This window comes from Columba livia, chromosome 1, assembly GCF_036013475.1.
Source record: "Columba livia isolate bColLiv1 breed racing homer chromosome 1, bColLiv1.pat.W.v2, whole genome shotgun sequence".
In the NCBI taxonomy this organism is placed as follows: domain Eukaryota; kingdom Metazoa; phylum Chordata; class Aves; order Columbiformes; family Columbidae; genus Columba; species Columba livia.
In genome coordinates, this window is record NC_088602.1 from 126,606,293 (window position 1) to 126,634,280 (window position 27,988).

A 27,988-nucleotide genomic window follows, 5' to 3' on the forward strand; every position below is an offset into this window, starting at 1 on the left:
CGGGCCAGGCGGGGAAGCGCCGGCGGCGGCGATTGGCCGAACGGAAGGGAGGGGGCGGAGACCGGCGGGTTCGAGGCTCGGAGGCGCTCCCGGAAGGTCCTGCGCGTTTCCCGCCCCGCATTGCCATGGCAACGCCGTGAACCGCGCGGCCAGGCCCGGCCTGGTGCTGTCATGGCGGAACCCAGCGCGGCGGTGAGTGACCCAAGGGGGGCTCCGGGGCCTCCCCGCCGCACAGCGCTGAAGCCTCGTTTCTCTGCTTCTCCCTAGGAGCAGCGCTGGCTGCAGGCCGCTCGGGACTTCATCCGCCGAGCGCTCCCGGGTCACGAGGGGCCTGGCGGGCCGGAGCCGCCGCCGCTGGACGCGGTGCTGCGGTGCCTGCGGAGCGCAGGAGGCGGGGACCTGCCGCTCGCATACAGGTGACCGCGGGCGTGGAGAGAAGGGCAGGAGAGGCGAACGCAGGGGCGGGGCGGGATGAGGGGATGGAGCAGGGGGGTGTCCCCACTCCCGTCCTTCGCCCACGCGCGACACGTTCCGGTGGGGTCGTTCCTCCCGCGCTGTCCCACCGTGTGGGGCCCGGCCGCAGCCACGGGCCGGCGGAGCGGAGTTGGCGGGGTTCTGGCGGGAGCTCAGCACGGCGGCTGTGAGAGCAGCAGCAGCAGCCGCCCCGGGAGCGCCGCCTTTTCGTGTGCGCTGCCTGCCCCGGATGCTGGGGGTGGGAGGAGTGTTGCCGGAGGCGGGTAACCGCATGCGGCTGGTTGACTTCGATGCATCCCCGGTCGCTCTTGCGGTATGATTAAGCACCGTATCCGCTAGTTTGTGGTAGGTAGAGCACGTAACCAAAGTAGGGCATGTCGCTGAGAACGAGCTGCTGTACTGCACGGCGTTTGCACGGCAGCTTCCCAGCTGGGTCCTGCCGAGATGCTCAGGACACTGTACCTGGGGTTGGTCCCCGAGGCTGTTGGCCAGCTCAGGTCTGCCCTCAAGTGCATGTGATCATAACGGGAGAATCTAGGATAGTGTGGCGAGAGGCTTTTGAGTGCTTACCATCATAAAAAACACACAACTTGATGAGAGGCATCTACATTGGAAGGTTTGGTGCATCTGGATCTATTTCTCTCTTGCTCCAGCTTACCCCTGGCACAGCTGGTTTGGGGACAAAGCAACTGGAATTGATTAGGGACTTGTGGTCTTTAATTTTATACTAGCAGTTTATAAATGTAGATGGTGGGTCTTTCACAGCAGCTAAACTGCTCTCATCTAAGCCATCTTTTTTCCTATAGACTATATTGTACAATGTTTAAACCAGAATTTGGTTTATATTCAGGCGAATTCGTAGAGAAGAGTTGAAGATGGTTGGCATTTGTCTTGTATGAGGCCAATGGTCTGTGAGCAGCATGCTACATCCACAGCTAACCATCAGGCTCTGGAGCACCAGAAGAGGGTCCAGTTAGTTCCCTGTATGTGTTAATTGGCATCCAGTAGACTGCTGTCATTTTGATTTCTCCCAAAAAGCAGTCAGCACGTGCAATGGAAACATGAGCAGCAGCATGTTCTCCTTGAAGATCATAGATATCAGAATTATTCTCCATGCTGCTCTGTCTCTGAGGATGAAGAAATTTGTTTATGTCATTTTCAACTAATCTTCTGCCTGTTCAGATTCCTGCCAAATATACAACATAGGTACCTGCATAAGTTTATCTCTTCCGGTTTTTGGTGTTTGCTGTTTTTTATTTATTTTTATATATTTGTATATATATATAAATGCTATATATAGCTGACTGAGACCCATCACTTGTCTAGACTAGTTTCTGGCTTTGAACCTTTGATACCTGACTAACCAAGAGAAACTCTTCAAATTCATACTCTTTGAATTTGATACTATCCTGCTACTGAGTAAGTGGGTGTTATGAATAGAGCTCTAGTTTCACAATCTAAAATTGTCAGCTAACCTCACTGGAAACAAGTATGAAAATCAGTAGCTGGAGACCAGTTTGTATTCACTCTTTGAGTGTTGATGTTAGCATGGACAGCAGACTTTCAGTAATTCTCTAGCATAGAGAGCCAGGATGTAAACAATGATGATGAATGCTGCCATGATCATATAAACACTGAAAAGGCATAGAATGTACTGAGGATGCTGCCCTGTTCTCTCATGTTCTGTACCGTGGTCAGTCTAAGCATAATAGGTGCTACACTGTGGATGGCTTCACATGTGGTTGATTTGATGTTACACCTCATTCTCCTTCCTGCTCCCCAAAGCCAGGAGGGTGGGTGGAAAGATTCAGAACTAGCTTGGCTGTGTTCTAATGAGTGAAGGCCCAGTCTCAGATTACTGGCTTGCTGTCTCTCAGTTTTGTATTGTGTAAGCCATGCACAGGAGAGAATTTATTCCAAGACTTGTCACAATCTTCATCTAGGAGTTGTTTAACCTTGCTTTTACTACACATCAGCAATTTTAGTACCAAATGGTGGAATTAGTTTGTATTTACCTGTGTTCGTTAATGATACTGTGTTGAGCAGTTGTTGGGTTTTTTTCACAAAGTCTCCTATTCAAGCTAAAAAATGTCTGAACTAATAACTGTTCTTCTTCCCACCTCCTCCCACATGTTCTTGAAAACACGTTCAATTTTATTAATTCTCAGTTTGATATTTTTGCAAGTCTTCTGCATGCCTGCTCAGGTAACCAAAGTAGGAAAGGATTTCTTTTTTCAGAGAGGATGCTCAAGCAGAACAGACATGTTGACTGAGCTGAGAGAGATCGTTGATAAATGCCAGTGAATGAGTTGGTTCTTGCCATGTGGTATCATCAGACCATGCCAATAGCTAAGGTTCTTCTGGCTTGGCTAAGCTTCATCCACTGTAATGATCACTGTAATCTCCAAACTTTGTAGACTGAGTTTTTCCTACATCCTTCTGTATTCTTCCTTTTCTTTTTTTTTCCAGTTTCATCTCCATCTCTGACTTACAACATCAGCAATGCATGCCGTGCTGCAGCCACCTGACCTGGAGCACTAATGAATTTAAAGAATGGGCACATCAAGGAGAAGGTGCTTTGCCTATGCAGAGCGCTTTGCCAAGGACTTACCTGATCTTGGTTGGCTACTTAACAGATAGAAGGCAAGAGAACAAAGAAGAATTGGTAGATGGTTGCCTATACGTGAAAGACAATACTGGGATAATTCCATGTGAGGTATGTCCTCAGTCTGAGGGATATTGTGTTTATTCCCACTTCTGGGACAGCATTACAGACCACAAGGGGCTTCAAATGGTCTGCCAAACTCTGTAGCAAGGGAAATAACACATCTATGTAATGGGCAGAAAATCAGCAAGCTTGTATCCTGGGGAGAGGATAGAACATGCCAAATTGGTCATTGTTAGGAGAAAAAATATTAGATGTGCTGGCCTGGGAGAAAGAGACAGCCTAATGTACAGTTCTGTTAGATTCTCAACAGTACGAGGTGGCCTGGGAGACCTGGAGGCCACAGCATTCATATCTATTTGTTGAATTCCAACTAGTGGAGCAGAAATAACTTTCTGGAGAGTTGCGTTAGGTGTTCAGTGATGCATTGGTGACATACTTTAAGGAAATAATAGCTTGCATGACAGTGGTATTGAATTAAAAGCCTTCTGAAGGTCATTGCAAGGTGAGTATAGATAAGGGGTAACCCCTGGAACGGTGCTGAAAGAGCACTGAGCTTGTGCTTTCCAAGGAGGTGAAGACTAGAAAAAAGTTGTATGAGCTTCTAACTGAAAACACAGGGGAAAAGAAAGCAGGTGAGAGTTTTAGAAAAATAGTCTAAAAATAACAAAGCCTTGCAGTGAATTAATTATCACCCTGCCAGAAAGGTGTGACTGTAACCCAGGAAATGCTAGCTGTAGAGCTCAGCAAGTCTGTTCCAGATTTGCATCTCGAAGGACAGAGATTTTCCATACAGGATAAGAGAGTGAGCAGAAAACACTACTCTCATTAAGTAATGAAGCCCAGCAGTACAAGAGTTTGTGATGTGCATGCAAGGGCAAATTAGTAATGAACGTTGTAAGTAAGGCTGAGAAAATATACTGTAACTCATCTCAAGCATTTATCTCATTATCTTTTGTTTTAGCTCCTGCATTTTAAACTCGAGTGGCTGGAGTCACTGTTCCTCTTCCCAAGCTGGTCATATATACCACAGACAGACCGGAACGCAGCAGGGTACCTGGAAATCCTGGTGGATCCAGTGCCAGTAAATCTCCCAGAGGAAGTACCTGCCAGCATTCCAGTCCCCTACCCGGTGTCAGCTGAGCCACTGCTCACCTCCAGGTAAGCACCTGGCAGGCTCAACTCCATCATAACACTGTTGCTCTGGTTTGGTAGGTACTGTGAAGAGCACTTGACTTAGGAAGAGCCAAATTCTGTTTCTGCCACAGGTGGAAGCATAACAGTGACTGGTGGAAGTAAAAGTTATAAAACAAAGCCACTTTTCATTAATCAGCTGTCTTTCAGGACTTTACTGGAAGCTTTTATTCTGTGTTTTGACAAAATAAGACAAATCTTCATTATTTCTGGATGTATTTTGATTCTACAGAAAAGGACATAAGAACAAAGTGATGATTAAACTTTCACTGAGGCTAAAATCCACTCTTTAGATTAGCACAACTTTTTTTTTTTTGTTTTTTTAACATACAGTGAACCAAAAATGTTATTGAAAGTAATTGTAGATTCTAATACAAAATGAGTGTACACCACCAGTCAAGTTCTTATCAGATTGCTGAGATAAAGGTGCCAGTTAAATGCCAGTTGATAAAAGTAACTGTTGTCTTTAGTGGAAATAATACTTACAGTATGTGAAAATGTAGCCAGTGGAATTGCAAATCTTACTGAAGTTGATAATTTCATGTTGTGATGGGTCATGTTTTCTCTTCTTGAGTAAAGAATTCTTGGTGTAATTTAATAATGATAAGATGTCACTAATCAGGCTGCTTTAGTTTCTTTTTAGTACTCTTTTGTTTTAATTAGTTTTATCTGCTTGTGAGAAACTTACTTTAAGCTTAACTGTTTGATTAACTCAACAGACCTTTCTAAACAAGAAGACTATTTCCATATTTCAGTGTACGCTCTCATTTTTTTAAAATGTCAAAGGGATTTAGCTTTGCTTTTGTGATACGGAAGTTCTTCTTCTGATTTCCTTTGCCTTCTCAATTGCCTTGTAGGATTCCGTGTAAGGAAAGATCAAAGCTCACTGTGGCAGGTGAATTGGCCAGACTTGGGCCTCTGCTTTGTGTTAGCCACAAGACATTCTTCTTTCTGTTTCTGAAGTGCTTCACCTCAGCTGTTTTGTTCCCTGTGTTGGTGCAGGTAAGACCTTGGAATTTTGCTCACAAATTTCACCATCTGTATCTGTCAATGTGCTAGTTGATCATTTCTTTGAAGTTTGTCCTTGGCTTCCCAGTTTGGTTTATTCTTCCTTTTACTAGTTATTATGATGGGGTTTTGTTGTTTTGTGATTTATTGTTGTTTTGGTTTTTGTGTGTTTTGGGGGGGATTTTTGTTTCGTTTTTGTTGGTTGGTTGATTTCTGTATGTGTGTGTGTGTTTTGCTTTGGGGTTTTTTTTGTCATTCCATGCAGCCTTGTATGTAAGAAGTCTAGTTATATGCCCTGCAGAAATACAGCCCTCCTCCCTCATGCAGTTGCAGTAACCCTGAACAGCTTGCAGATATCACCCTTTTCCTAAGAGTGCAAGGTAGTCCTCTTTAAATAAAAGCTTTTTTGCATGGGTTATTTGAGTCAGGAAGAATTTTTCCAGTGCAGGAGACGCTGATGTTGATTTTGGTTTCTCTGCTCTAGAAGCCCAACCAGCTGGCATGGCATCATACCCTCCAGCTGGGTCACAGGTACACAATAACAGGCCTGAGTGTGTCCAGCCTGAAGAAATCTGGACAAAGAATGTTTGTCACCCGTGTTTCTTCCTGCCTTCTGCCCTACTGTGCAGAGCAGGTGAGGGAGCAGCCAGTGGACATTGCTTGGGAAGGAGAATCCACTCCATCTTCTTCCCTTGAGACTGCTGAGCAGCTCAGTGGTTCCTTGGAGCCGGGAGTTGAAGAGGAGAGGCCAGCATCAACCAAAGAATCCAAGATCATCTCATATGTGGTAAGGATTCATAGGGTTAGCCTTCGCCCGCTTGTCCTCTAGGGTTTCAGCTGCTGGCCTGCAAGGTCTTATGTTCATCATTAATTTATTTTCCTGTTGCTTGGGCCTATGAGTCTCTACACTCCTGTAACTTTCTGTTTACTTTCCATTTAGGGAACTGTCACCAAAATACTCAATGTCAAAGCTGGTCTCTTTTTACTCGATAACAAAGTCTGCTTGTGCCTCGCTTACCAGCAGTTGTTGAACTCTGCACGTGGACTCCGACCAGGAGCATGTGTGGAGGTAAGCTGTAAATTATGAGACATAAAGTGTTCAGTGGAAAAGACTGGGGATGGCTCGCACGTGTGTGGGTCAACAGAAGACTATGGGAACATTAGAATTATTTCAGCAAGTCTCTGGAAAAAAATTTGGGATCTTACTGTCCAGGTCATAAGAGTCAAAATTATTATCTGATTCCTTCTTAAGCAGTGTCACGTCCCTCGGTCGTATTGGATTTGTAGACAATCCAGTAGAGTGATAAGGGTGACGGTTTTGGGAAGTGGTAGTAGACTAGCCATCCCCTCTCTTAAGTTGTATGTCTTGTGTTTCTCAGCTCATCGATGTCCACCTCCTGCAGAAGCCTCTGGCATCCTTCCCTTTCGTTGTACTCGGTGCTTGCCTGAGCAGCACTGTTGTGCTGAAGAGTTTTTCAAGGCTCAGCACCCCCTATCAGCCACCAACATCTTCAGGAAATCTCTACCTACAGCTGCTCTTTCGCCACAACCTTGGTATGCCACTCTACCTCTGGCTGGTGAGCCTCCTGGAGACATTTGAGGAAAGGTGAGGACAATTCTTCTGAAGTCGGTCTATGCTTTGTAGGCTACCCGGGTACCTTCTAGACCAAGGGTGCACAAAATTACCACGGTTGGATACTAAATAGCAGCAGCAATTACTTCTGCTTTGCTGGCCTAAATAAACCATTAATCTAGATTTCACATCATGTCCCGTTGCTTGTACCTTGCAGTTGCTCTTGAGAGAAAATCCCGTACATTTGAGTGCATGTGCAGTAAGCCCACTGCTCTCAGGAAGCTGCAGCACTCCAGAGCATGTGCTCACGTACTTCTGCCCAGGAAGTTTTGTCCTGACATACAGAAGCACCGTAGGGATGTGTGCCTGCCAGCGTGGTTTGCTTGACAAATCAAGATGGGTACTGAGGCTGGAGCTGAAAACCGCTGCTGCAGCCACATCACAACTGATATAAAGGCTCTTGTGTCCTGGCTACTCAGCATATCATTTCGAGATATTCTGAGTATTGCTAGTAGTATGAGCATTCATTTGAGAATCTCTGTCTTAGCAGATTTTCCCACGCATACTTACTTATCTCCTGGTCTTCCAGATGGCTTCCTTCTCTCCCTGAAGGCTGCACTCTGCATGACAGCTGTGGGCCAGTTTCTGGGTTTACTTCTGGGTTCTCTTAGTGAAAATATTTGTGTTTGTTCTGGAAAAGTTATGGCTGATCACTGTAACTGCTGCCTTGGACTTTAGAAACTAAAATGTATATATTTAATCTCAGGCAGTCCAGCAGCAGTTTATAGAATGTCTTCCTGTGCTTTACTGGCACTGTGGAATTTTTACTATGCTTTCCAATAAAACAGCTTCAGTTTTGTCCTGGGAATGATACCAGCCATAGGTTTCAGTTTTTATTAGGTTTTTTACTTCATTTAAATGTGATTGGTAAGTCATGCTACTACTTGAAAATTGTTCCAGTGAGTTAGTTGCTATTTCTTTTTATTTGAGTTTGCTTTCCGTTGTTAAGTCATTATTTTGACTGGCAGTGTGATCACTTCCAGGCATTCAAAAGCAGTGAGCTAAATTCTGAAAGGAGGAGCGCAATGCAAGGGAAAGATTGGAACAACAGCAGTCTGTGGTTGTTTTTGTCTTGTGATTTTTGTTTTTTTTTGCATCCTGTAGAAGAAAGCCAAGTATACCTAACATAAGTAATCATATCAAGCTTAGCTGAAATGCACAGAGATCCATTTGTGTGACTTAGAGGGAGATTATTTGTTCACTTGAGTTTCGAGGTTTTGCTAGTCTGTTAATTTCTGTATATTTTCCTGTTCCTTGTCTGCTTGCTTGACATAAATCTGCGTTGCCCTTAAATGTTCCTTTTTTAAATCACTTCTTGTTCTTTTTGCACTCTTCTTAGTTCTTGTCCTACAGAGCCCATTCACTCATAACAAGTAGAAAGAATCCCTGACTTACATGCAAAACTTACGAAAAGGTGAGGACTGCTAATACTTCTACATGTCTTTTTTTTTGTTTGTTTCAGGTTTTCTTGTTTCTTTGGGCGCTGTACACTATCGCTTAGCTCTACGCACCGAAACCCTAGAGCTGCTGAGAAGTTTCTTGTCCCCCTTCTGCAAGCTATGGTTCCAGATAGAGAGGAAGCAAGAGATATTTATAATGAAATCCTAGCGAAAATACACCAGTGTCCGCTGCAGAAGGTGAGTAGATGCTCTGTGAGATATTTCCTGTTTGTCTGATGGGAAGAATTGCAGCTGATTCTCTCTTTTTCTTTTTCCTTAGTGTTTGACCCTGAAGCCTCCATGCCAGGCCCCGTCTCTGTCTGCAGTTTACCGCATGGCAGAGCGGAAGAGCTGGGAAGGCTTCGGTCCATCACAGCTGCTTTCCCCCTTGGAGGCACAGCACATGGGCACCCAGGAGCTGAATCGCAGACTGGCCTGGTCCTACTGCACACTCTCAGCAGGAAGTTTCCAGCCCCGACTGGTAGGTGCCTTCCTCCCTTTACTGTCTGTGCCTTGAGCATTCCCAGTTCCCCCCATGCCTTCCAGCACCCTGTCTGATGCACCTCTGTTCTTCATGTTAGGGAATGACACTGCTTTTTTTTCACCTGTGCGTGTTGGACGCAGGCTGAATTCGTGCCGCTGTTACATACACTTTAATTTATGGCCTTCAAAGATGGGGAAATGTTTGATGCTCTTTGCAGCTTCATTTCTGTTGCAGATACTACTGGGTGTGCTGAGAGTCTCCTCCAGGAGCAGTTCCCTCCAGCTGCAGGACAAGACCAGCACGCTTCCCTGCGTGATATCCCGTAAGGATGGCAGCCCCTTTGCCCATACAGCTCTCCTAGGTATGTCCCACTAACCTAAATTTGAGAGCACTGGCATTTTGCTATTCTGACATCCAGCTCCAAAACAAGGAAGAGGAGACCTGGTATTGGAGATGCTGAACTGTGACTGCCTGTCCCCGTGACTTTAAAATGAGGAAACTGAGCATGCTGGTTTTGTATTCTCTTTTTATTAGCTCAGCACCTTTCTCTGATATGTTTGCAGGATCGCTCTTGCAGGTGGAAAACTACCAGCTTATAGTGGAGAGATTCCTTCAGACTGATTTTCCCTCCTGGGAGCAGCTGGCAAATCTGGAGTATGTGAGGGAGAAAAAAATCAGGCAAGTCCCTTTATTTAGTGCCCAATTAAAATAATCACTTTGCAGTTCCACAGCTATTTTGGGCAATGGTAAACCTGCTTATCAGCATATTTCAGTGCCAAAGCAAGTGTCCTTTGCTATTTGCAGGAAAGGAGTTCTTTATCAGCAACAAACCCACCATCTCCATTTTGTTCAGGATACACCCAGCCTGGTAGCTGCCCTCTACTTCACCCTTTCCCGCTGCTCCTGCTGAACATCTGCAGGGCACTCACCAGAAATGCTTTTCCCAGAAAACCACTTGTTTCAGAGAGGCCCCTCTCAGGAACAGGGAGTTTCACTGCCACTGTTTGTTGTTTCAGTGTCTATGTGCAGTTCTACTTCGAGGATGTTCAGGTTCTCCACGCTGCTGAAGGACAAATCCAGAAAGGACTTAGGAGTCAGAACAGCTCCTCTTTGAGGAAGAAGGATGGTGGCAGCTTAACGTCTGAGCTGGAAACCCCAGAGGCAAAAATGCTGAAATTGGAGGATCCCAAGCCAGATACTCAGAGCGCTAAGGACTGTCAGAAGGGCCAGAGCACCAATACAAGAACCAGCTGTGTATCTCGCCTATTCTTGGTTACCCAGAAAGAGGGTCTTATGTTACGCAATTACCAACTACCAAGAGAAGGAGATGGAGAAGGACAGGAGCTGCAGTGCAGTTTCCAAGCCACTGTGCTGTGGTTGGGCACACCGCAGCTCTGGAGCCACTCCAGAGATACTGGGAATCCACTGGAGCTGGAGGAGACCAGCTGTGATGGAGAAGAGGGCATCACACAGCATGAAGTGAGGCAGGAGGTGGCTTTAAGGGGTGGTTTGATAAGGCTGGAACTTGCTTCTCAGGGGGCTTTTGTAATAATTAAGGATCTAGGCTCCTAATCGATTAGAGTGATTTTTGTCTTGGTTATCCTTGATGATGCTAACCTTACTTATCAAGCAAGACATCCTTTGCTGGGCTTGCTCTCTTTTTGCTGTATTTTTCATTCTACCTTTTTCTAACATCTCCCATCACCTTTTTTTTTACCCCCCTCTCTCCTCCCCTCCCCCACCAGGCACTACTGCTCTTCATGGGGAAGTCTCTGCGATGGTTTCCATTTCTGCACCTGGAAGGGCTGTATCGCTTCATTGTGCCCCACTGCTCGGTAAGAGAGATGTTGTCCTGCTGTTTCCTGTTGGAGATATTTTACTGAACTGCATGTGGGAGTTGAGGAGTCAGAAGGTGACTAAGCTCTTTTCAAGGCTTCAAATTCCCATCTGTCTTGCCAAGGAACTGCTTCAGTTCTGTTTGGTTTAAACTCACAGAGCTCTGTGTTCAGTGGATATTTTTTTCTGTAAACCATCGTTCTTTAGTGGCCCTTTTTTCCTATATAGCCTTCTTCTCCTTCCTTTAATAGTCCTCTTTCTTGCCTTATTGCTCTTCTCTCAGGACTTGGAAGTGTTTGACAAGCTTTGTTTTCCACCCGTGCCAGCAAAGTTCCTGAGCACGTCATCCTGCCCCCTGTGTCTGCCTGTCCAAGATACCTGGCACTTACAGCATGAGACATGGATATCCTGTCTGACTGAGCACCAGGTATGCTGTACCTTATTGCTCTGGGCTTTCACAGGAGACTTAGATCTCTCCAGAACTAGCTCAGAAAACTGTCTGTACAGAATGTCTTGTTGATGAGACCATTCTGCTCTAAGCTCTGTCAGAATCTGCTGCTGGGCTTCATGTTTTCCTGCCTCAGAATTAATCCAGGGAGGAAGCAACAGTTGCTTGACGTAGCTCTAAGCATGTAGAGCTTGTTTTCACTGCTCTAGCTGAACATAGCCATGAACTACAACCCATCTGAGTCCCTGCTTCCCCCACTTCTAGCTGGCAGCCAGATCGGTATTGAGAGGCATGGACCAGAGAATTTCCTCCATTCCAGAAGTACTTAGCAACAGGTATGTTGGTCTGTCTCAAATTAGATGTGATGGTGCCTCAGGGAGTAGGTTTGCATTTGTCTTTATTGGAGGCAGTACTACATTAAACAGATTAATTATATGCCCTAGGAATATGGTTTGGAAATCTTCCTATGTGCAAGTAATCCAGACTGCCCCCATCCTGTTTATTGAAGTTAAAGGGATTGCAGGTGACAAAACTGCAAAATGGTGTCCAGAAAATGTTTGAACTACAACTAGTGTGGACTAGGTTCTGAAGGTCTCTGCTAAATTCCTGTCAGAAGTGGAAACGTGCCCAGCAGGGAAAATTTTGTTGCATTTTGATTGTTTTAGCATAACTTGTTCAAACAAATACTGGGGTTAGAAGCTGCTTTTCTGTTCAAAGCATGTTTAACCTGGGGTGATATGCGTGCCCACTGAAATCTTCACCAGTGCCTTATGGTAAACTGAGTTTTTCTTTGGTTGACTTCTTCCTTTAATTAAGAAAAAGCAATTAGGAGTTAAGCAGATAGGAAGGCTGTAATCCCTTTCTTCTTCTTCACTGCTGAGCCTGAAGAAGCAGAAAGTGAGTTAAAGGGGCCTCTTGTCCCTGGCTGGGGTACACTGCAGAAAGCTCACTTCAGTCCAGTAGCTCAGGTGCTCAAGGGCAGGTTCCCCTGAAACTGGGATCAAGCAATAACGTTCTTCTGCCTCCTGTCTTTGTGGCAATCTTGGCATCAGGCCTTCTTCCTCTCCCTTTGTCTTCGGGCAGGACAGAAATCCCATTCTGCTCTCAGTTTCACAGGTTCCCTTGTTTCTTTCTCTGGTGAGATAGTGGAGAGGACCTTGTGTGCCTCTCCCAAGAATGAGAAGACATCTGTGACTTTTGGCCTTCGAAAGCAGAAAGGTAAGATTGTGACAGCCTGTGAGAAAGACAGTGTGCTTGGCTAACTCTGCTTCTGTATCTGAGGATAGTAGAAGTATGCCAAGATGTTGCATCCCATAGCCTGTCAGAGGGCTGGGAAACTACAGTGCAAGTGTGTTGGGGATGGGGATGTACCTGGAAAATCTGTGGGGTGGAACAGTGATAGCTTCATTGTAATGGGAGAGAAAACACCTCTAGCAGGTCCAGGCTTGGTGACAGACTATGCTACCTGCATGTGAACTCATGGTATGTGTGGTTTTGTGTCTCCTCAGGGAGTTTGCTAGCCAGTGATCACAGCGTGAAGCTCAGCATCTCAGTTGCTCCAGGCTCCCCTGGTGTGGTGGACATTTACATTGCTGCCACCTATTTGCAGCATCTCCGGGGTTTGCTACCTGGAGCTAAGATCCTCTTCCAGAACTTGGAACGCAAAATCTCTAGGTACCCCTATCTTTGAGCCCTGATCTGGGCCCCAGTTCTGACCTCTCTTGCTGTCTTTGAAACCATCTCTAAATCTTTCCTCTTGTGGACTTTCCTTATCCCTTGTTCATGCCTTCCTGTCTCCCAGTCCCTTGCTACAAATTATTTTCCTGACATGTTAGAGATGAAGACCAGCCCAGCCATGCCAAGGAAACTGAGCAGTTTGGTTTCTACGAGCTCTTCCTGACATCTACTCTTTCCTATTGCAGATTCCATAATGTTTACTGCACCTACATTGCCTCCAGTTGTGTAAGCATCATATCTCTACCAGCTTTTCCCTTACCTTCAAGGTGAGTCCTGGGTTTCTTCCCACTTTACAGTGTCCCAAGAAATGTTTCTGTGTTCCAAGCTTCTCACATTCCTGTTTCTTCTAGTCCTGCAGGAGAAGGATCATCCCCCCCACTAGTGTTTCTGTCCAGCTTGCAACCTCACCTGCAACACCTGCCTCAGGCACGGATTTTGTGCCACTTGTCCTGTGTACTGACTCTGTCCCTGCAATGGGTTTGCTCACTTTGCAGCAGCATCTTCAAAGAGGTATTCAAGCTTCCACAGAGATAATTTGTGAGGAGCCTGGCAGATTTTCTACTCTGACACATCCTCTGCTACCATGTAGAGAAAATAAATAAGAGTTCCTATCCCAATTCCAAAATGTCTTTTTCCAGTGTCTGAAGCAGACTTGCTTGTTAGAAGGGGACCAAAATGACAACCGATTAGAAGTGTGCATCTGATACCAGGCAGGCTCGCAGCTAGTACTGAGAATGAAGGACATTCAGGAGGAGAATCCTACTTTGTTAATGCTCTGCTTTTCCCATGTTCACTGCTGTTGGATGTCAGCACCTTGCAGCAGATTATTTTTCCCCCCATATAAACTTTTCCCAAGACACTAATTGAAAATACAGTGAAGTTTTTTAATCCTTTGCATACTTTATTAGGGGAGGGTTAAAAGAAGCAGTGGCCCTTCCCCTTCTCTCTGTTATACGCACCCATATGTAGCTGCAGCTTTACTCTTCCTTCAGGGGAGGTGCACCCGTGACAATCCACTGTGTCCATCACGCACAGGAGTAAGGCAAGCCAGTGCACGGTAAGCGCTGTAGAGATGGGAAGAGGTGTGGGTAGGAGGCAACAAATTACACCACAGAGGGGAGGGGAAAATCAGATCAAGGATGGGATGTGGACAGAATAGCAAAGACAGAATTTAGAGTTGTCCTGTCTTCCCAGATGTGAACAAAACTTCCTTTCTCTTTACTGGGATCACTTGTCTGGGACGTGAGCCTTGCAAGGGTGCCAGGCATTGTCCTGACCTCCCTCCTCATCTTAATCTGCCTGCTCTTTCCATAGGGTGCTGGTGGAGGATGGAACGGGTGAAGCTTTCGTGCTATGCAGAAATCAGCACGTGGCAGCAATGCTGGGCCTGAGCCTTCCTGAGTGGGAAGCTCTGCAGAACTGTGTGCAGAGCAGGGGCAGAGTGTCCATTCAGCATGGAGAAGCTACTGGCACTGGTGTGAGTGGGTTATTTTGGTAGCAGTAGCAACTGAAGCGTGCTAGGCTTGAGCCACAGCTAGACTGGATTTCCATTTGCTGTGGGTGTTCCAGTGGCTCTTTGGTTCCCTCTGCACATTCACTGGCAACACACCCTTTCCTTCCTCAGTGTGTTGAGGAACCTGAGGATCTCATTGCTTGCTACCTAAGGAGTCTGTGCAGGAGTCCTCTCATCTGTCGCCCTGTCCTGCTGGATTTCAGCCTAGACAGGAAGCCCTCCAAGATTCTGCAGCCTGGTAAGCAAACACTGTTGGCTTTTGTAATATTTAGTGTGGGAAGGAAGGAAGGAAGGAAGGAGCTGTCTCACCAGGCTGTGGAAGGAGAGCTGCCTTCACTGCCCACAAAGCAAGATATTTGGAGGATTTTCTTGGAATTGGTGGGGGTTGTGTTTGCTTGTATGGTAGTGGTGGCAGGAGAGAACATGTTTTATTAGCATCCCTCTTTTGCCCTCCTATCCACCAATATTAAGGTACAGGTTTATTTCTGTGGGGTGTCTCTTACACACAAAGCCTTCTCTATTTTAGAGCAAGGTTCTCTGTTCTTCAGTGGGACAGGGTTCTGGCCTGCCAGAGTTACTGTGCAGACCTCTCAAATCAAGTGGGTTTTGACTTTAGACAGGTAGAGTCAAGCCTGGGCCTGGAAATCCTCACTGTGGCCACGGAATTTAAAGTTCTGAAGAGTTTGAAGTTCATGGGTGCTGATATCTGAACCCAGGCTGCCACAACTGCGCAGTTGTTGCATCAAAGGGACGTTCTTCTTAGCTGCTTTTGCTAACACTAGTGCTTGACTTATAAGTCCAGGTGCTGTAGGGGTTGATTTGCCAAGCTCACCAGAGGATGCTCTGCTGTGGAGACATTATCTTTTGGCTATCATGTAATGCTGTCTGTAAGGCCAGGCTGCTGATGGTGAGAAAAAATACAAAGCCCAGTGCATCAGCTGTGTGAGCAGCACATATATAGTTCGCAACGTTTCACAGCACAAAATGTCTGTTTCCTCCAGGCTGGAGGGATTCTGGCCAAATGCATTCATCTGCTCACATCCTGGATTCATTAATCATGCTGTCCTTTGAGGTTTAGCAAATGCCAAGAAGCTGCTGCAAGACCTTCCCACCTCCAGAAACTTCTACAGCTGTGTGCTAGAACAGAGCAGGAGCCCTGTACTGAATTGTTACAGGTTCTGTCTTTCCCTTTCAGCTCCACCGCAGCTGAGAAACTTTCGGTGCGGTGAAGTGGAGTTTGTGTCGCAAGTGGGACCTCGGCCAAGCCTGCTGTGCCTGAACGTGGAGGAAGTGGAACAAGATGCCTTAAGCTATCTGAACAGTGAGAGGATTAGGACATCTGGTCACTGCCGAGTGGGAGCCACTGCTTAACATCTCTCCGAGTAGGAGAAGAACTATGGAAATAACTACTGGGAGTGGGAGCCTTTTATATTTCCTTTCCACTGGGAGCATGGGCCTGTGAGCACAGGGTGAATGGTGCAATCAAGAAGCTGCTCTGACTTGTGGAATTCCTGAATGGTCATTCTGGACCATTGCCATCATTGCTACTGGGCTGTGTTTTAGAAGAGAGATGTTCAATATTTCTACATGGTAACGGCTGCTTTGGGCATAGGGCACACAATGTGTGTATTTTATGTGGTAGTATCTACTGAATAAAGCCATTAAAATACAGTTTAAATAACATCGTATCTGCTTTGGTATTATGGTTTACTTGCTATATGGGGAATGAGGCAGAATGTAGATCCTTGGTTTATGAGCCAGAGCCCGGCATTTTGCAGGTCAGTCACGGTCTTCATGTGGAACTGTACAGTTGCAACAAGGGATAGTCTTCTTAACCCAATTGAAATCATTAAAATTATGTTTTTAAAGCACTTCCTTCCTCCAAGAAAAGAAAGGAAGTGAATAAGTTACTGTTTGGAAACTAAATCATGGTACTAAATCACAGGACTATATGAACATTGTTTTGCACCTTGAACAGTGGCCTGAACATTACATGGGGCTAGTAACAAGAGGAAGGCAGTGAGCTGTGGTACAAATTCACAATGTGCTACAGGCTTGTCCATTTGTTCCTTATTAGGGGATGGCTGCAATGGCACGTGTTAGTATCCGTGATAGCACAGCAGACTAACGGATACAACAGGATCACCATTTGAAGAGATTCCTCTCCTGTGATGACCAAGTGTTCTGCTCTTGCTTTTGGCAAAATAACATCCAGATCCTTCATCTTCTGCTATAGGTTAGTAAATTCCGCACACTTCCCCACCTTACTCCGTGTGCAGGCAGCGTATTTGAACAGATACTCTATTTTGGGGTTGTTTGTTCAGCGTTTCCCCCTGCCTTTCCCCTTTCACCCTTAGTTTGAGCCTTATATTAAACTTCAAGTGATGGGTTTATTGAGTGTGTGTAAAGTACCTTCCCTCTCAAACCTTGCTTGGCAGCTTCTGAGACCAAAGCACAAGTGGCACAAAAGACCTGACAGATGCCACCATTCAAAGTTGCCAAAACAACTTAAAGCAAAAAAGGTCTACACATGTTTTGCTGTGACAGTCTTTTTTTCTGTAGGTGCTTTCTGTGAAAGGGTAATGATTTTGCTGAAGCTTGCCCCCCACCATCCTCAAAGAAAACAAAACAAAACATAGAAGCAAACAAAAAAACTAACTCTCAGCCTGAGGAAAATGTTGACTGCAAGTGATGTAGATTAAGAGATAAAATCTTATTCACCTATTAAAGTATTCATATTACAATATGAATAAGATCATAACAGACAGTGTTACAGAAATAGATAGGAAGTGCTAGATAACAGAGACATTTAAAAACACACACACAAAAAAGGAAAATTTGTCTCTATAGTTGTAACTGTGCTTAATAACTGGTTTTGAACATTTGAACTTTCCAGTAGTATCGTACTACTCTCCCTCTTTTCATCCTCATTATGTACGTTATTATTCTGCCTGCTGCTACACTTACTACTCACCTGATCCTCTTTTATTTCACGTTACAAATGCAATCATCAGTCCTTACATAGGCTGTCTGCCAGGCTGAAGATGTAACACTTATTCCAGGCCTGTTGGCTATTTTCTAATCCATCAGTATTTTGCCATTCACAAAATCTTTTTCAGAGGGTGAGTTTGATTATAGTCTTCTGAGAAGACTGAATAGATGAACTGGCTCTCTTATTTACAGTTTTATTAGTGTGTTCAGAGAATCACAGGACGTGAGACGGATTAATCAAATCTCTTTGGAGGGAATTAAGGTTTCCTTGCTTTTCATACTCTGAGTTTGAAGGATCAGTTCTCAGATGCATTGCAGGAAATGCTTTTCCTGTTTGTCTCTGACCTTCTGCCTATAATCAGGATTCTGGTCACTGGGTTACTTCAGACAAGAGAACTTATCTTGTTCCTGTGATCAGTGTTTTTCCTTTATTTATGCAACTCCTTAATGCGTTCCTTACTCTCTGAAGCCAAACGAAGGATCCTGTTGTTGTCATGGGTAAGAAATAATAATACAAGAGAGAAATCATCTGGCTTCATGTTTGTGCTACAAACTGGAACTGTGAGGAGCTCTGTAAGTTCTCAGCTCAAGAAGAAGGAAAGCATGAAGCGTGTCCTGCCATCAGGGTAGCTGTAGTAACTGTTCTGTGTGGAAAGACAGAGGTGTTCCTTTTAGCTGATTTCATGTAGCCCTCCAGTTCATCACCAGTTCACCTCTAGAGCCTACCACCCAAAGCCGAAGCTGGTGACTACCAAAGGCTTGCACTGCAGCAGCCTCAGGAGGAGGGAGAGGAAAATGTCCACGCTGCTTTGCACACATGGACTGTAGCCGAGGTTCAGAGAGCGCGCAGAGAAAGTTGAGGAGGAATGGAAAAGAGAGTGAGGGGACAAGTAAGAGATTATGACAATCAATGGTATAAGAGAAGAATCTCTAAAGCTGGAGAAGCCAGCAGGAAGCCTGTGGGAGGGACGAGCCATGTGTCCCGCCTTAAAGATGGGGATGGGGAGAAGATGGGCACAGGGGAAAGACAGATCCTTCTATTCTGGCAGGCTTGAGATAAATCTGCTGCTGTAATAAAACTCATCAAAAAGTCTACACATACACCGAGCATATACATTTATGAGTTTCCCTTTCCAGGCTTACCTCCAGGTCCAGCAGTGTTTCTGATTGTTTTATAGACACTTTATATTGACAGCAGATATAGGGGAAGCAGAAGCATCCAGTGAGAGGCTGGAAGGGAAGAGGACACTGACTCTGTGTTCCAGTTCACCAGCTGCAAGCTGGTCCGCCTTGTAATGCTGAAATCTGCAGCAGAAGAATAGTGAGAGGCTACGAGAATAAGGAACACAGCAGGGAAGGCAAAATGAGTGTGTATATTTATTCCTCACCATTTTTATGAATATCAAGAAAGATGGACCCTGTCTCTTGTGCTGGAGACCCACAGCTGTGAAGCCCTCAGCGTAGAAGAGTTATGACCCTTCTCATATGGAACAAGAAAAGATATCCAGACTTTTCGGAAAGTTTGAATTCCTGTGAATAAGGTGGCCTTTTAAATAACCTGGGTGGGCTGGAGTCAGAGAGACTGTCATTAGTAAGAACTAAAGGGGCCTGCTGGTTTGGTATGAAAAAAGGCATCTAAGCTGAACTGGCTAAAGAAAGCATCAAAAGTTTGGGTTGTTGGTTGGCTGGTTTGGTTTTGGCTAACATTCAAAGGAATACATTCTTTTGAAGTGTGTTCCTCCTTCCCAATTCCCTGGCAGTTCTGTCCCTGTGCCAAGGGAACAATTATTACTATGAAGAACATCTGAAATAGCATGACCAAACCAGTCCTTTTCCATCCCCCCAGGAACAAAGAGAGAGGCTTGGATTAATCATGAATTTCAGTCCCTTCCGTGACTGAAACCACTCTCTGGCACAGGGGTGGTGGTGCTGCCAGCCTCCCCATGATGCACACAGATGCACTGTATAAACTCTCTTCTTCCCCCCACCACCATGCCTGTGGTCTCTGCGTGGTGTTAAACCCTACCTGTCACTTTGATGTTGCCTGTAGCCTTGGCAATGTTGTTTTCAATCACACAGGTGTAGGTGGCATTAGCAGTAATGTTGTGCAGAAAGGAAACCACTTTCAGAGTGATGTTTTCAGCATTCAGCTCATAGCTGGTGTTGGCAAAGTGAGGTAGGTACTCCCCGGCATCACTGTAGACTGTCCAGTGCACGGCCGGTCGAGGGAACCAGCGCGGTGCTTTGCACTGCAACGTGTCCCCACTGCTGCTGTTCTCCACGTGGACCTTGGGGGTGCTGAAGGCTTCAGGAGGCAAAAAGGGGAGAGAGTCAGAGAAAGGCAAATGTCTGGGAACTGAGTATGAAACACCCAATTGCGTCTGCTGGTCAGTCCTGGATATTTCTAGGGTACTTGCTGCTTAGCTTCACAGCACCGCACGTAGCCAAACGAAACACAGGGGCTCACATAGACGTCTGTACAGGTTGGGCTATTGGGATGTGGCTATATGGGATCTAAAGACTCCTAGGACAAGGCAGTCCAGATTAACAAGAACTGCTGAAGTTGTGGCACAGTTTTAGCGTCTTTAATTCTGCTTTCCAGTTACGAGTTGGGTCCTGGGCTCCTAAAACAAGCATTTCAGGAGAGCTGCTGGACACCCAACCTCCCAGAGGGTACTGAACTCAGGACCTGGTCAGTCTGAGGCTGCCCATGTCTGTCAAACACCCAGCTTCCCTGGGCAAGAGGCACAGCCGACACAGCCTCACCCACCTCTGCTGAAGGCTGGGGGCTGAAAGGAGGCACCTGCTATTTTTGGCAGGGAGAGGCTTGACAAAAATGATTGTTTTTATCAGACACTGGGGGCAGGGGAAGATGACTCACCCTCTCCGCTGACTGAGAAGGGAGCCTGACCAACACCTACAGCTTTGTGATGTGACTGATGCTAAATGGGGCTGCAGCCAAGGGAAGATCCACCTGCACCTGCTGGGGCTGAGGGCAGAGGAAGGTGTGGACTGAGCTGCAGGATTTACACCAACATCCCCAGATGAAATGAGACATTTAAAGCCTATTGCAAACTCAGCCATATTTTAAAGCCAAGACCCTCTCAAATAAAACTTTGTTAGCCTTGATCTCTGTATATCCATTGCATTTCCCACATATGCATATATGAAGAGAAACAAGAGTTTTTTAGGACAGCAGAGTTCGCTGATTTCAATGGAAATAATACCTAATGCAGCATTTCACATGTTTTCTCTAATGCCTTTTCTCTGTGGATTACTTTAAACATTGAATCAAGCAACACAAAGCAGGCAGATTCACAAGTTTTCAGGGAGGGGTAGGAGACCAAGTTCCTGTGGGACTTAAGCACTCCTCAGACACGAGCCAAAGCCCTCTGGCCTTGCTGTTACCTGCTGTAGTCCCAAGCAGTCCTTACAACCCTTTCATTGCAAGATTAGAGGCCTGTGAGCCCAGCATCCTTTATTTTTTTTTTTTTAACTGCTTGAGAAAGTGCTTCACATGGCAATGGAGCAGAAAACATACTTTCAGTGAGAAATGGGAGACCTTGAAATAACACTGGCCAGACATTCCTGTGACACCAACTCTTGCATTGCCATTTTGTCCCAGGACAGGCTCCATCTGAGTGACATGGGGAAGTGGCTGCATCTCCAAGACATCTGTCACGAGTTTCCACACAGAAGCTGGTGCCCACCTCCTGGTGCTTCAGCTGCTGGGCCAAAGAAAGAGGCTGGACCTACAGAAGAGCAGCCTGTCTCATTCAAGAGCTCTGCTGGTTACTTCTGTCCTGCCATGACTGGCCTGAAGAACAGAGGATCCCTCCATGCTGCTGATATGGCTGGCCTCACCACAAAAGTGGTCACCTGTCCTAAAACCTTTTCCTCTCCAAACTTGAGCTTTTGGGCTCAAGGGATTGTCAGATGTGCTGGGACCTCAGGGATCCCAGCAAAAGCCAGACAGAGAAACACCAAGACTACCTTTGCAGATTCACATTATCCATATTGCGTATTTGGTGTAATTTACCACAGCTTCATTGGAAAGACTCAGTGACTGCAGGAATGGGTAAAATACTGCTGAGTTCAGTGGGAGTGTGTTGTTTTGTGCCAGCAGTGAACACTGTGGCCAAGCCCAGAGGGTTCAGAAGAGTTAAGCACCCGCAAGTGAAAATTCGTCTGTCTAGGCTTGTTTTGAGGTTGACTCATAACAAGGTGAATGATAACTCTAGGAAATATGTAATACTTCAGATACCTATGATATAGGCAGTTTTGTGCTTTCATAGTCATTCTTAAAAACTGAACATATTAGAAAAACAGACAAAAAAATAAAATATGCTACAGTTTCTCCTGGCTGGAGATACATCTTAATTCTAGAGAGAAAAAGTTATCATTTTATCTTTAACAGGTACCAAATCTGGATCAGTTAGCTACTCCCATTCTGGTGTAAATAGAAGAATGAAGACAATCAAGAGCATTAAAATAATAATATTTTCTGGAACAAGGATGTGGGAAGAGTGGGTAAGGCCAGAAAAAAATCTGGAAAAGTAAAAAAAAAACCCAGAACAACAACACCACACACACAAAAAACCAAACCCTAGTCCTGCTCAGGGGTGCAGGGCCTGATGGTGGTCGCTGGAGGAGCAGGCACCACTCCTGCAGCCCCTAGCACCAGCATAACCACAGGTATGTCCGACCGAGCTGCGTCAGCCTGCATTTTGCAGCAGGATTTTCTTCCTCGCACCCCTCACCTCCTGTCCTGTACCGCAGCACTGCCGCTCCGCTCCCTCTGGCCGTGGTGACAGAGCACTGGTAGGTGCCGGCATCGGAGAGCTGCACGTCCCTCAGCTCCAGGGAAGCATTGCCACCCATCACCTGGTCCGCAAACACCGCCGTGCGGCCCTGAAATGACGCGTCTTGCTCTTGCAGGTGGTCCTTCCCACCTTTAAACTCGTGAACCAACCCGGCCACTCCCGCCTTGGCCCACCGGATTGCGATGCTGCCTATCTGGATGTCGGGCTCAAAAGTGCAGCCCAGGACACCGCGCTGGCCGATGTTCCCTGGAGACGTCAGCACCGTCACGCTGATGGAGCGTTTTCCTGCAAGGAGGAAGCAAGGTGGTGTGAGAAAGGTGAGCTGGTGACTGTGGAGAAAGGCCAGGCCACCTTGCCGCTGTCATGTACCAACCCCAAGGCTGAACAGGCACCAGCACATCACAAGGACACCAGTAGCAGCTACCAGTGGTGCCAGGAGAGGTCAGCTGCCATGGCTGATACATCAAAACAAAGCACAGGAGCATTTCTTTAGCGGGCAGCACGCTTCAGAAAGTAGCTACTCGTATTTATTTGAGAAGGATTTGCATGGTGTTTTCTTGCTTACTTATATGTGTCAGGGATTTTTCTCTTTGGAGATGTCATGATTTTTGTGTCTTTTCTTAGTCACGACCTCCCTTTAATGCAATAGAAATAGGATTGCAGGGTGTAATGCTGACAGAGAAATGAGAGGCTGCTCTTTCACCCTTACTGGATTCCAAACTGTTTTCTTTTGCTTAAGAAAAGTCAGCATTTCCCTTCCCTGGGGACACAGATGCTTCTCAAGTCAAATCCTAACCAGCAAGCTTAACTCCTTCCCAGACTTGGCTCCTCTTTCCCATGCAGCCCTGCCCCAAGCATCCTCACTCTGCATGCCCCAAGGAGGCTACATTTTACCCAACACCAAAGCAACACATTTTTGTCATCTCTGAGGAGGAAGGGGAATATGGCCCATTCTGGCAGGTGCTGCCCAGCTTCACAATAAATACCATCATCTCCTCCTACCTAGGAGAAGGAGCACGGTACATTCAAGACTTTCTGTATGTGTAGAGTTAGGGCTCCAAGCCCAAGGAAATTTCAGCTAACACACCACTACATCTCCAGCAGCACAGGCTGCACTACACTTATCATCCACTTGCCTCAGCTGGCTTCCCATGGAGCAACAGATGGAGTCGAACATTTAAGTTGCTAACATGTCAGATAACTTTAAAAAAAATAGTCTTAATTTCTACTGTGAAAGCAGCTACATCCTGAAGCCAGCCCACTGATAAGTTTTCACGAAAACTTTCAGCTCTATGTGCCAAGTGCTGGTGTCTTCTAACCCACTCTGAGCACATACGTGTGTTTGTGTAAGTCTCTGCATTATTTAAAACCTACAAGACATCACAGTCTCTAAGGAGAGCACAGGTCCTCGTGGTTTAGTACCACAGAGTGATATCTTGTTGAGAAAGGCTGGAACTGAAGTTGTCTGTGCAGTCTCAGTTCAGCCATCTGATACACAAGCTTTATAAAGCAAGCCTTCATTAAAGTGTTGTAGGTGGCACTTCCACACAAGATCACACCTCAGCCCATGCACAGGATGGAGACACGACCATAGCGGCAGGGCAGAAGTTCATCATCCTACCAGTAACAGCACAAAATCTGAAGAGTCGCGTACCTGAGACACCAAACCCGATGATCAGGGCAGTCACCGCATCCAGGATGATAATGACTGTAGTCATGCTATTTGGGGAAAAAAAGAAAGGACAACATTACCACACAGCCCACCTCTTTCACACGCTACACCTACAATGCATGTCTGCAGAGCCACCAGCAGGAAGGAGGATGAGGCAGGTATGCCACAGACATAGACCACGGTGGAGCAGTGAAGCACGTGACCACAATGACCACACTAGTGACAAACACTCGGGTGAGCACTCATCATCAAAGGTGAGGGACCATGGGGTGGGAGAAGACCCAGGCTTTGCCTTTGGGAGGAGGCAGCAGGTCTCAGTGGAGGATGCTCCTTTCTGCATCCACCGCTGCATAAGCGAGCTGGGCGGTTCCTGCTGGCACTTGTGAGGGACCAATTGCCCAGAGAGGTGAGGAGAGCACTGAGACAGGGCCCCTGATCCCAGGATATACCCAATACAAGCCAGGCAGCGGGTATGATGGGGCTGGAAACGGCCAGAACTGCGAGCTGGCTGATTTGGGGATGCCCCATGCACAGATGGGTAAGCGGCTGTTGAATGAGAAGCTGAGAAGACCACTTACTAAGCCACACAGGCAGAGCAGCCCAGCAGAGGAGGCAACAGGCAGCACGGCATGGAGCAGCGCAGCTCAACCCTAGCTGGGTGCAACCCATCTCCAGCACAGCCTTGGCTCAGACAGACCTGTAAGCACGGCCTGGTGCAGGCTCCCAGCACAGCCAGTGGAGATGTCACTTGTGGCCCTGGGTGCATTGTCACACATACTGGGGGTTGTGGCAGTGACCTCAGATCCCCACTGGACCAAGCCCTGAAGCAGCTCCTCACAACAACCTGAAGGTAGATCCTGGGGCAAGTAGCTCATGTGCTGTGCCTGACAGTGTCACAGATTTGCTGGACTCAGCCTCGCTAAGGACTGCTGGAGGAGAAGCCCAGAGAGCTGCAGGAGGTCTTCACAGGGGACTTTTCCCCTTCCCCAGGCCCAGTAGGCCACTGGAGGAGCTGTGCTGCAGGAGGCACAGGCACCAGTCACATCCACCACAGGGATTGCCTTGCCCTCTTGTCCGCAGAAACTCCCAAGCTGCCTCTTCCCATCTCATCCTCAGGCAGGACCATGCTGTAAGAAGTCACAGCCCTCTCATACACACAGAAACAACCACTCTGCTTCAGCTACAGTCATTGATTTGCAGTACACTCTTTCCCGACACATCAGGCAGTCTTCTGCACAGGAGCACATCGGTGTCCATATAGCCACACTGCTCTTCCCAATGTTAATGTGTGCCTGCATCAGTGATTCACACAATCATGTCTGAAACACCACAGATGCCAGGACTACGGGGCTGATATGGAGCTCTAGGGAGCTGCACATGTCCACAAGCCCCTCCTGCAGGGAGCAGCAGGAGCATGAGAAAGGGAAGATGGGTTGAAAGTGGGAACAGAGAAAGAGGGAAAGGAGAAGAGGGGAGATATTGCAGAAGACTTGCTTGCCCTCCCACTGCTTGCTTTCCATTCTCATCCTTAAAGCCAGTAGAAAGTTGTCTGAGGAAGCCCCGTCTGCACATGCCAGCATGCTCAGGAGAAAGGATCAGAAATGTGTATTTCATCACGACTGTGCCACCAATCCGTATAAATGTTCCCATGAGTCAGCAGCAGAGCTGATGGAAAAAGCCACTCATTTCTTACACGTGGGATGGCAATTTTGGGTACATGGATGCCATTGCCCTCTTCAACACCCCTTGCCAGGGACAAGGGAAAATCAGGCTCTTCAGAGATTCCTCCACCAAAACTGCTAGATCCAAGAAGCACAAGGGCCTTAAAGATATTTGCCTGCAAGCCACTTGTGTTTATTGAATCAGTCCGGAGTGCAGGGCAAACAAGAAGAAGCTGGCAGCCCAGCCACATGCTGACAGTAGCTGTGTTTCGCAACAGTCCTGTCCAGCAGTTCAAGCAAAAAACCAATTTTCTGTGCATCAGCACCCCTTGTATTTCCAGTGTTTCAGAGGCATAGAAACAGGCCGACGTAGACAGCTAGGGCTGCACAAATCAGAGCCCTGATGCCGCCCTCAGCTCTTGGCAACACTTTGGCAGCCTGCGGGATGCCATTCTGTGCATCTTGCTCCCTTTTCTGTGGTTCTTTTCCTCAGCAGCCAAACGGGGTTTTGCCTGCAGCTCTGGGCAGCCTGAGTGCTGCCGAGCACAGCCTGGGGAGAGAGAGATGGTCGCAGCCCCACCACAACAGGCAACCGGGGTTTAATCCTCCTGATATCTAGCTCTGTGTGGAGTAAGCTTTCCTTCAGGAATAGGTTTAGAGGTGCAAGGATCAAAAAACATGGAAGATTAAGAGAGTGAAAGTCCCTTGCCTTCCTCCTTATATCAAAGCTTACTGGGGAAAAGAAATAGTGTGGCCAGGGTAACTCAAAAAGAAAAGTCTTCCATTCCAATAACTGGTTAATGGTTGCAGAGCTCAACTTTTTTCAACACTTCAGTTTTATTTTTTGAGTTGTTCTGGTTTTGGGTTTTTTTTTTGAAATTAATAGAAACCTCTCACTGCTCCTCTGAAGCTTCCTGGAAAATACACCCCTCCTCCCTGGGCTATTTCTGCATTTCAAAATTAGCCTGAAGAGGCCAATGGCCTTGAAGAAGCCTGCTGCTTCCAGTAACTTGTTGCCGTCTGGCTGTGTGCAGCCGCCTGGGGCAGGCAGAGGTGCTGGCAGAGCCAGAGGATGGTTCTCAGAGCAGCAAGGGGCAGGAGCTCATTTTTTCACACCCATCAGTTATTGCATTTTCCTGACAAAAGCCAGCTGGGTTGCCTCTTGAGAATAACAGAGCTGGTTATTACATGCATTCCAGACTCACAAGAAATACGACGCCCAGTGGATATTTACACCATGTCTGCTACTGATCTCACTTTTGACAGTGAAAAGTTACAGATAATACTACTGTTTAAAACTTCATTGATGCCCCATGTGAGAAAGATGGAGCACAGTTCATGCACGAGAGGTCTCCTCTGTCCTCCCCACTGCTGTTCGGCTCAGATGGGATGGATACTCATAGCTGAAACCTTTCTGACAGAGTAAACACAAACAGAGGTGTCTCACACCATTTGCTGGAGCCTCCAACTCCATCCAGCCTGCAAAAGCCCACACCTGGGATGAAGAGATGCAGCTTGTTGGTGGCTCTGTTCAAGCAGTCATGTTTAGATGCAAGCTTGATCTGCATTCACCAGAGGTTGAAGCAAGTTTGCCACTTTACCCATCTGGTGGGGATTATTTTCCACTAATCACAAGATAAGGTTATGAGGTAGGTATTTTTATGGACTTCCCCATTATACTTCTTTTTCTGACTGCAATTGACCAGGACTTGGTCAATAGCTCCAAAGGAAACAGGATCATTGAAAAGAGAGGCACAAAGCAGCTTGTACATCTTCCCAGCTCCTAGTCCTGACCCACACAGCAAGCAAACTCGCTGTAGGAGAGCTGCTGACTTTCTTCCCACAGCATGCTGATATGATGGAAACATAAGTGACTCTCTGAGGGCCAGCAGAAGGAATGGAGAGCTTTCCTCAAGCCATTGATACCCCAACCTACCACAGCATTCAAACCTGAGGTAGCATACTCTAGCCATGCACAGTTTCTAGGACACTCATCTCCATCCTGGCTACAGTTGACAACCTGCACAGTGGTGTCTGAAAGCTATGTGGCCTTTTGTATAGAAGAATTGTATAAAAGAAGCCGTACTGGTATTTAAGTAGCTTGGCTCAGTGCAGTATAGAGTCAAGCTGAAAGGGGATGCTGTCTTGAAAGCTCCTGGCAGCAGAGTGATATGGCTGAGGAGTCTGGAAAATACAATTCCCTCCCTCCCCTCTCCCAAAGCAGATGCAGATAATACCATACCTCCAGAAAATGACCTGGCCTTGGGATGCCATAGTCACAGCTTCTACAAAGATGAGCAAAACATCAGACGCCTAAAGGTCCCACACTGTTCAGCACAGCCCCTGTTCTTTGCATGATATATTCTCCCAGGCTGTCCTGCTTAAATAACTGGACTCAGCTAAGGAGTGG

General features: G+C 46.6%; 2 protein-coding genes across 7 annotated transcripts; one reads left to right on the top strand and one right to left on the bottom strand.

Annotated features, from left to right (window-relative positions):
• Positions 1-17: 17 nt before the first annotated feature.
• On the top strand, positions 18-16,112 carry CTC1 (CST telomere replication complex component 1). 4 transcript variants are annotated; one of them, XM_065077613.1, is made up of 24 exons: positions 18-192; positions 268-416; positions 2,944-3,190; positions 4,104-4,300; positions 5,191-5,335; positions 5,826-6,128; positions 6,282-6,410; positions 6,721-6,947; positions 8,437-8,611; positions 8,694-8,894; positions 9,132-9,258; positions 9,461-9,575; positions 9,914-10,376; positions 10,643-10,732; positions 11,017-11,160; positions 11,446-11,516; positions 12,290-12,399; positions 12,690-12,855; positions 13,104-13,184; positions 13,269-13,428; positions 13,911-13,975; positions 14,233-14,395; positions 14,543-14,669; positions 15,627-16,112. In XM_065077613.1, exons 1-24 carry the CDS (start codon positions 172-174, stop codon positions 15,800-15,802), a joined length of 3,852 nt encoding a protein of 1,283 aa, XP_064933685.1. In that variant the 5' UTR covers positions 18-171; the 3' UTR covers positions 15,803-16,112. The 4 variants fall into 4 exon arrangements, 3 of the variants coding, with proteins under 3 accessions (XP_064933685.1, XP_064933671.1, XP_064933678.1); XM_065077599.1 differs by having other exon boundaries at positions 38-192; positions 9,132-9,219; XM_065077606.1 differs by having other exon boundaries at positions 38-192; positions 5,976-6,128.
• Positions 13,796-27,981, bottom strand: VTCN1 (V-set domain containing T cell activation inhibitor 1). 3 transcript variants are annotated; one of them, XM_065077685.1, is made up of 6 exons: positions 27,821-27,981; positions 23,900-23,964; positions 22,183-22,530; positions 19,449-19,727; positions 18,566-18,751; positions 13,796-13,982 (listed from the first exon to the last, which is right to left on the bottom strand). In XM_065077685.1, exons 1-5 carry the CDS (start codon positions 27,850-27,852, stop codon positions 18,606-18,608), a joined length of 870 nt encoding a protein of 289 aa, XP_064933757.1. In that variant the 5' UTR covers positions 27,853-27,981; the 3' UTR covers positions 13,796-13,982; positions 18,566-18,605. The 3 variants fall into 3 exon arrangements, with proteins under 3 accessions (XP_064933757.1, XP_064933765.1, XP_005502724.2); XM_065077693.1 differs by having other exon boundaries at positions 18,566-18,727; positions 27,821-27,979; XM_005502667.4 differs by lacking the exon at positions 13,796-13,982 and adding an exon at positions 17,849-18,066 and having other exon boundaries at positions 18,566-18,727; positions 27,821-27,867.
• Between the last annotated feature and the right edge of the window lie 7 nt (positions 27,982-27,988).

Excerpts from the sequence above, each read along its gene's own strand:
- CTC1 (XM_065077613.1), top strand. The coding sequence starts at position 172 with ATGGCGGAACCCAGCGCGGCG. Across the intron at positions 6,129-6,281 it reads CCAAGATCATCTCATATGTG|GGAACTGTCACCAAAATACT; the intron begins GTAAGGATTCAT and ends CTTTCCATTTAG. Across the intron at positions 10,733-11,016 it reads TCATTGTGCCCCACTGCTCG|GACTTGGAAGTGTTTGACAA; the intron begins GTAAGAGAGATG and ends CTCTTCTCTCAG.
- VTCN1 (XM_065077685.1), bottom strand. The coding sequence starts at position 27,852 with ATGGCATCCCAAGGCCAGGTCATTTTCTGGAG. Across the intron at positions 22,531-23,899 it reads CATCGGGTTTGGTGTCTCAG|GAAAACGCTCCATCAGCGTG; the intron begins GTACGCGACTCT and ends TCCTCCTTGCAG. Across the intron at positions 18,752-19,448 it reads AGGCAACATCAAAGTGACAG|CCTCTCACTATTCTTCTGCT; the intron begins GTAGGGTTTAAC and ends TTATTCTCGTAG.